At 48.0% G+C, this 8,510-nt stretch overlaps 1 protein-coding gene across 2 annotated transcripts in view; it reads left to right on the plus strand.

Annotated features, from left to right (window-relative positions):
- NR3C2 (nuclear receptor subfamily 3 group C member 2) overlaps positions 1–8,117 on the plus strand; it is a 334,172-nt gene extending 326,055 nt beyond the window's left edge. The window contains exon 9 of one of the 2 annotated variants that reach the window (XM_073232590.1): positions 221–1,726. In XM_073232590.1, the coding sequence (XP_073088691.1) occupies positions 221–250 (30 nt within the window). In that variant the 3' untranslated portion in view covers positions 251–1,726. Of the gene's footprint in view, positions 1–220; positions 1,727–7,157 lie in introns of those variants that run through there. The other variant, XM_073232589.1, reaches the window with a different exon arrangement.
- The last annotated feature ends 393 nt before the right edge of the window (positions 8,118–8,510 follow it).

An 8,510-nucleotide genomic window follows, 5' to 3' on the forward strand; every position in this document is an offset into this window, starting at 1 on the left:
GGGGCAGGTTCCGCAGCCCATACCAACCTGTCTCCCAAGTACCAAATGCATGGGTGAGCCAGCTGCTCGGGGTCCCTCGGCATATGGTGTCGGATCCCATAGCTCCCACCAAGGTACTTTTGCTTGTGAATGGATGACTGGTTCTTTGCTGAAAGGAGGGACAAAAAGAAGGAATGTCTCTCACTCTCTGATGGCATCTTTCTGATCCTTTTTCTCTTAGTCACACCTAGGAGACCTGCAGGAGCATTAGTGAAGTGCTGGCACTGTGGAGCCTGGGATTTAGGAGGGAATCCACAAGTAAGCAGTAGTATAACTGTGTTGCTAAAGGTTATATTTTCTCCTAGGTGTAGAAACAAATGCTACTAAATTTGGAGGGCTTTTGTTACTTTCACACTCTTACATTTAGCTGAGCAATCACCACGTAGAGAAGAGCAGCCCCGCGTGGCCTCAGGCAGGCATACGTGGGCACCTTGCACATGGGCTTGCACTGGATGGAGGTTGGGGGTTTTGTATGAAGGCCTGGCTCCTTATGTAATCACTACACAGCATCTTCCAGTGATCACAGGCTGTTGCTGGAACACCGGAAGTAAATAGTTGCTGGCCATTTTCATTAGTGTTATAGCACTGAGAGTTGCTGGCTTTAGCTGGCTGAAATTCTGAACTTTGAAAAAAAAACTTCAAACCTGCCCCCAGTGCTCATTTCAGGCAAATACTCAATCCTAATTTAGGTGAAAATTCTGTAGTCAGCAGACAACTTGTAAGCACACCATTGAAAACGTGGAACCCCACTTCAGAGAGGCAGCTATCATTAAGGGTTCCCTCACCACCAGGTGGCTTTGTCACAGCTGATGGCTGGGAACAGGGAAGAGGCACAGATAGACCCTGATGTCTTCAACAGTGGAGCTAGCCAAGTGCTATCAGTTGCCCTGTGACCTTGCCAGACTCTTCACCACCCATGGCCCTCAGGCTGGATAAACCCTGCTGGACATCTAGGTAAATTTGTGTAATCCCAACAGAGACATTTTATACAGAATAAAAAGTCACTATGTAACACTTTCTCTGATTCCTAATTACATGGGTGTGATTCCCACTTGCCCAGCACCAAATGCAATGGTGTATTTTTTCCCTACATATATGTAACACAGTAACAATATTATTCACACCAGTAATAACAGTATAACTCCATTCGGGTTCCCAGACCCAATTCCAATGTCTTCCCACACATACTTACACCAGGCAATTCTCAAACACCAGCAGGATGTTGGAGAGCTCAACTCAATTCTGATGCTGTCTACCTGGAGATGGCACCGATTCCCAGGTTAAGGGCTCCATCCTATAGGACTGTTGTCCACCCCCGATTTCAGACACTGGTCACAAGCCCCAGGCAGGTCCCTGTGCTTCAGACCTACTGGCTACAGACTGGAGGTTCCAACTACCTCCCCCTTAGGTTTGATTAATTTGCTAGAGTGGCTCACAGAACTCAGGAAGACACGTATGTTTACCAGTTTAATAAAGGATACAAGTTAACAGCCAGATGAAGAGAGACACAGGGCAAGGTCCCAAATAAGGGAGCTTCTGTCCTCGTGGAGCCTGGGGCCTGGCTCAGGGGCCGTAGAGGCGCTCTGGCTCCCTGAGCCTGGAAGCTCTCTCCGACCAAGAAGCAGGATCCCACGGGCAGAGCCGGCAGCGCGGAGAAGGCGCGGTCCTTCCCAGGGGCTTCACTGCAGTGCCATGAATGACTGCACCATTGGCCTGACCTAGCCTCCAGCCCCTGCCCTTGGGAGGGTCCAGAAGTCTCTCGTTAACATAACAACACCCATCTCACCTTTTGACTGCACTGCTGAACTGTGAGTGAAGTTCAAATATCAGTATCTGAAGGACCAAATATATATTTCTCATGGCTCATTATATCACAGTGGGGCTCTTACTACTGACTATAATTAGGGTTCCTGCCTCTCCAGCTAGTGCTATCTAGCAGGACAGACAACGGGACCCAGGGCTGTGCGGCCAGGCCCTCCGTGTCACCGCAGTTCAGGCAGCCACACTCAGGGGCCAGCAGGGCAGAGCTTTCCACGCTGCAGCCTTGGCCACCCGCTCCACACCCACCCTTCTAGCTGCAGGGAGCAGTGACAGGGCACGTGGCACCCATGACATGGTGTGGCATGCCCACAGGGTCACGTGAAAACCCCGAATAAATGAGTTGAAGGACATCTCGATCACAGTATAGAGTTGTGTTACTTAGTACCACTAAAATGAAGATGCCCGTTTAAAGAAGCCAGTTTTTGTTTCATTAATTTAGACTGGTAACACAGTGCCCTAAAATAATGAGTTATTCTTGAGTACTTCAGAGTTTGGAAGAAGCCAGATAAGCCCAGGAACAAGGCCCCAGACTGTGGAAGTTCTAGTCCCATTAGCCCTCAGCCTCTCGGGGAGCTGCTGGGGTGAAGCGTTATCTTAAAAAGAGAAGTGGGGTCACCTGGCTCCATGGCTAATCATCAAGTAAATTAGGACAAAAGGTGGCACCCGTGAGTTCTGAAGAGAAGAAGGGTTCCTTGGGATGGGCAGTAGGGTGACTGCAGAGAATGGGGACCCGTGAAAGGAGAAAGCCTGGGAAACAAGCAGCCAATACATTGAAAATATAAGAGTGACATTTTGGAAAAATCATTCCTTGCCAAGAAAGTGTCCAAGGAAATTGCTGGATTACCCCTGCAGAACCGTCCACACAGAGTTGTGCTGAAGAGATTTATCTGAAAGGTCACCTTTGAAAAGCTCTGCCCCGCACCCCAAGACTGTAGCAGGCCCAGATGAACTGAGCTCTTCCCTGCAGGTTTCCAGCTTTGCAGTAGGAGTAGTAGTTTGGGGTTCAAACTGGGAATTATCTGTGGTCATTTACTAATGCAAAGCCACCCCTTCCAGGGTCTGACCTGGGGCAGTGCACCACGCTGGCGGGGTGCATGTGTTGGACCTGTTTGTACTCTGGCTCCTCTGGGCTCAGTCCAGGGCCCTGCCGGCTGTGTTCCTCGGCCTGCATTTCTGCGTTACACGGGGCTGACACCCAGGAGACACCCATGCATGTGTACAGAGTGACTGTCAGACACCACACCGTGATGCAGAAGTTCGGCTCACCAGCCGCTGCTCATCCTCACTGGCCAACAACCCTGCCCACCGCCTAGTGCTCTGACCACCTGCGACAACAGCCCACCTGGAACATCTGCTGAGAGCCAGGGATCAGCAGATCCTGGGCCAGAGTGGCCCAGTCTCCCTGCCTGGGGACACTTGGCTTCTACTGTGACTTCGCCAACTGCAGCCGCTGGCTTGGGACCTGCTGGGCTGAGGCCTGCAGAGGTTTTCAGCCTCGTCCCAGGGCAGGGTGGGCCAGGCATGCTGCTGAGGGCCTATAGGCATCCTGGCTGCCCCCACAGCAGAGGGGGCTCCTCCATGAGAGTGCTCACAGGGTCAGATGCCCAGCCCTGGGCTGACCCCACATGCCCCCAGGCAGGCCCCCATCCCTCGCCTCTGATGGAAGTATTTACTGTAAACAGAACCTGGGAAGCAGCTCATGACTGGAAACAAACTGCTCTCTCAGTCTGGAACAGGGAACAGAGGAGGGCGGGAAATGCCGGCCCCAGGGTAATATGCATGGCAGGTGAGTAGGGTCCAGGACACCTGTCCCCAGCCAACCTGCAGTGAAAAACAGCCAGGCCCTTGGCCCCAGTCTCTGTCTGTTCTGGACTCTCTTCTCAGCATATCCTGGGTGATGCTGCCTCATGTTTAAGAATGAATTTGTTCCTTATCTCTAATCACACATACAGGAACTAGCGTTGCTGTCATCTGTTTACAAATATAAACCCTAAGTGGCCCTGGCCCTGTCAGGTAACTTGAGATGTTGTCGGTCAGCTGCTCTGAGCTCAAGTGACCCCATGCTGGCTGTAATCATGGCCCTGACAGCTGTCGGCTCAGCTCTGCCTCTGACAGGTCCTGTGCCAAAGGCACCTTTGCACTCCGAGCACCCGCCCAAGTCCAGCACCTCCTCGGCCCCTTCCCAGCACTGTCCGCACTTGACCTTCAGCATAGACAGTTTCCTCTTAGCACAGAATGTCGCCACCCCAAGAGCAGGGCTTCGTTGCATTCACTGTAGTCTCCTAGAGCCCACCCCAGAGCAGATGCTCGGTAACTTGGATGGAGGGACGGGGATGAGGCCCTTGGCCCTCCCCAAACACCCTGTGGCTGCCAAGCAGAATTGGCCTGGTTGGAAGCTGACATTCCCTAGAAACTGAGATGTCTCCTCTCAGGTTAAGACACTTTAAAAGGAAAACACGTCCTCCATCACAGCCCTGCAGGCCCCCTCACAGAGGGACCTTGGGGGCAGGCTGGGGGAGAGATTGGGGTGAGTTAACCTGTGGACAGTGCCCAGGGCTCTGCCATCCCCTGCACTGAAGGGTGTGACCTGCCATCGGCACTACCAACTGTGGCACCAGTGGCCTGCCGCCTTAAAGAAAATCAGCTTGCCATTTATATTTTTTAAATCTCCTTCCTGAAAAGGCAAAAACCAAAATATTCCCGTTGCTCATGTATGTAGAAGGGGGACCTGAGGACCAAGTCACACACAGACCCTGAGCAGGTTTGGCAGACCACGTCCCACAGAGATAAATGGCATGTCACAGTTGAAGACGACTGCGAGGACAGAATTAAGAGGTTTCTCCCCGGCGGTACATCTCAGCATCTCTTCAGCCCTGGCTGCGTGTCAGATCACTCATTCAGTCCTCTCAAACAACGCTGGGGAAGCAGTCTTCTTATCCCCACTTCACAGGGGCAGAAACTGTGGCACCACATCCACAAAGCAAGACCGTGCCCGGGAACGTGCCCAGGGTGGACAATGGCCTGCGCCATCTACCGGCTTAGTTGGCCCCCAGATCCTGTGGATGCAGAATGTTAGACCTCACAGCCCTTGGGACCTACTGAAGGAATATCACTCTGCAGACGGAGGGCACATACCGGCACAAAAGAAGCAACGACTATTTTTCCCAATGAGATTTCCTTGATTCTTGGTTTGCACTGAAGACCTCGGCCACAAAGTTACTTAGCATCCATTTCAACTCAAGCTTGCTAATAGTTTTTCAAAATACTGAGGCAAAGTTACAGATGTATTTTCACCAGAATCTCTCTAAGTCTACATTTATTTTATAGCACATAATATTAATACTGTCTGCCTTACCACAGTGGGAAATGACCTAAAGTAATTTTTCCCATAATAGGATATGGAATTTGCTAAAGAAAAATCAGAACATACATTTTCTGATTTCAAATTATACTCAGTAAGAATGATAGAGATGAGTAATGTGGTTTTGTGCCTTTTTTTTTTTAAACTCACAGAGCTGGTAGTAGTTCAGGTCCAGGAGGTTGGAAAGGGTCCTTGGGTTACCGAGTGGGGAGGATGGCCAGACAGGCGAGGAGACGTAAAAGTTGTCCTTGATGTTTCACTCTCTCAAAATCAGTCTGAAATAGAAAGTGGTTGAGAATGGGTAGAGATAAGACACACACACACACACACACACACACACACACACACACACACACACACACACACACACACACACAGAAATATGATTCAGCCATCAGAAAGAAGGAAATCCTGCCATGTGCAACAACATGGATGGGCCTTGAGGGCACTGCTCTGAGTGAACTAAGTCAGACAGAGACTAATAATGTGTGACATCACTTACATGTAGAATCTAAGAATGTCAAATCTGTAGAAAACAGAGAGTAGATGGTAGGTTACCAGGGGGTAAAGTGAGGAGATGTCAAAGGGTACAAATTTCCAGTTAGCGTGGCCCCCACTTCTGCAGAGGACACATTACAAGACAGTGGATGCCTGAAACTGTGGACAGTTCCAAGCTCTCTATACACTATGTTTTTTTATACATACATATTCCTATGATAAAGTTTATAAATTAGGCATGGTAACAGATTAGTGATAACTAATAAAATAGAACAATTATAGCAGTATACTGTAATAAAACTTATGATTGTGGTCTCCCTGACAATACCTTATTGTACTGTGCTCACCCTTGTGAAGCTGTGAGTTGATAAGATGCCTATGTGATGAGATGAAGTGAGGTGAATGATGAAGGCATTGTGATGGAGCCTTAGGCCACTGTTAACCTTCTGACAGTAGATCAGAATAAGGATCGTCTGCTTCTGGACCATGGTTGACCATGAGTAACTAAGACCCCAGATAAGGGGAAACTACTGTGTAAGAGGAATAAGTTCTGGGGATCTAATGCACAGCACACTGACTATAGCTAATATTTTATTATATACTTTAAAGTTGCTAAGTGGGATCTTAAATACTTTCACCACACACACACACAAAAAAATTTGCTGATTATATGATGTGATGGAGATGTTAATCATTGTGCAATATACAAGTGTATCAGATCAAATCATTCTACCCCTTAAGCTTACACTGTGTTATATGTCAATTGTATTTTAGTAAAACTGGGCAGGCGGAAAGGGGGCTGAGCAGTCTCGGCCCTGCTTCTAGCTTGGGAAGCCTGAAGGAGGGAGAAAGGTGGATGGCAGTGCTGGGAGAAGTGCTAGCTACCCCATGACCACAGCCCCGTGGACAGGGCCCAGCCAGACCTAGAGGGAGCATAGCCCCTGCCAGCAGAGGTGCGCTGTCCTGCCCCTCTCTCTCCCTGGCATCAACCCCCCAGCCCTGAGTCAGCACCTACCCCTCCACCTCCAGCCAGTCACCGGTGTCCACAAATACATGCACATGTCTACCCCACCCAGTTAGAAATGAGAATTTAACGAGACCACTTCAGCCACTGCTTTCATCAGCAGTGACACAGATGCTATGGAATCCTTACTGTCCCTGTTGCCACCAATAAATTCAGCACTTGACAGTTACTCAGTCAGCTCTTGGCTCAGTCTGTTTGCATGAGAGGTGTATTATGTGACAGGGACATTTGCACCCTTCCTCCTCGCCCAAGACAAGAGTGAGCCCAAGTAATGAGGCAGCTCTGCAGACATGAGTTCCTGTTCGGATTTCTGAGCATAGCTCTGCATTTACAGCAGAGTTAGGTTGCGGAGCGGTCCCAGGACAGGGATGGAGATTCGGCCTCAGTGTCACGTCCCCTTTGTCTGTGTTACAGCTGGTGAGTGACCTGCTGGAATTTTGCTTCTACACCTTCCGGGAGTCACAGGCCCTGAAAGTGGAGTTCCCCGCGATGCTGGTGGAGATCATCAGCGACCAGCTGCCAAAGGTGGAGTCCGGGAATGCCAAGCCCCTTTACTTTCACAGGAAGTAACAGAAGACGTCTTACCAGAAGAACTTTGCCTTAAGTTTCCCCGTGTTATTCCACACCCTCGAAGGACCCAAGAAACCATATTTTTAACATGTGATGATTGGTTCGCACTTGTTCAGCAGTTTCTCAAGTTTAAAATCATGTAAAGGGTTTGGAACCGGGAAAGCAATTTGACGTGGATTTGGCAAGACCTGAGCAGTCTAAAGAATTCTGCCCTCTCCAGTCCCCCCCCCAGCGCTTAGAAACATGTTCCTGTTCCTCTGGATGAAAAGCCATATCTAGTCAATAACTCTCGATTTTGATATTTTAACAGATGGAAGTTTTAACTATGCCATGTAGTTTCTGGTATCGTTTGCTTGTTTTAAAAGGGTTCAAGGACTAACAGACTTTTTAAAGCTTACCCTTGGTTTGCACATAAAACGTATAGTCAATATGGGGCATTAATATTCTTTTGTTATTTAAAAAACACACAAAAAAGAAAAAATATATACAGATTCCTGTTGTGTAATAACAGAGCCCGTGGAGTGCAAGTAAGGGCCCCTCTGGGGCTCTTATTTGCCCCCATTCTTCTGCATCACTGGTATACACCCCCTTTAGTGTCCATTTATTATTTAATTAGAATGGATAAGATGTTAAAACAGATGCCTTGGTTTCGATTTCTAGTATCTATTGTGTTGGCTTTACAAATAATTTTTTGCAGTCTTTTGCTGTGTTGTACATTACTGTATGTATAAATTGTGAAGGACCTGAAATAAGGTATAAGGAACTTTTGTAAATGAGACACATACTACAAAAAAAAAAAAATTTAATGGTTAATAGGATGAATGGGAAAGTATTTTTGAAAGAATTCTATTTTGCTGGAGACTATTTAAGTACTATCTTTGTCTAAACAAACAAGGTAAAAAATTTTTTTTGTAAAGTGAAATGTTCTGCATGCATAATGAACCGTTTACAGTGTATTTAAGAAAGGGAAAGCTGTGCCTTTTTTAGCTTCATATCTAATTTACCATTTTACAGTCTCTGTTGTAAATAACCACACTTAAACCTCTTTGGTTGTCTTTAAGCCTTTCTACTCTTTCTGTACTTTTTGTTTTGTCCATGGTCTCCTGCTTAGGGTGTTTGTGGGGGTCTGAGCAAGTGTTTCCAGCTTCTGCTCATCCTCCTCCATCCAGGAACAACACGCTGTGGTGTCTGCAGCTC

Source organism: Manis javanica, chromosome 3 (assembly GCF_040802235.1).
Source record: "Manis javanica isolate MJ-LG chromosome 3, MJ_LKY, whole genome shotgun sequence".
Lineage (NCBI taxonomy): Eukaryota > Metazoa > Chordata > Mammalia > Pholidota > Manidae > Manis > Manis javanica.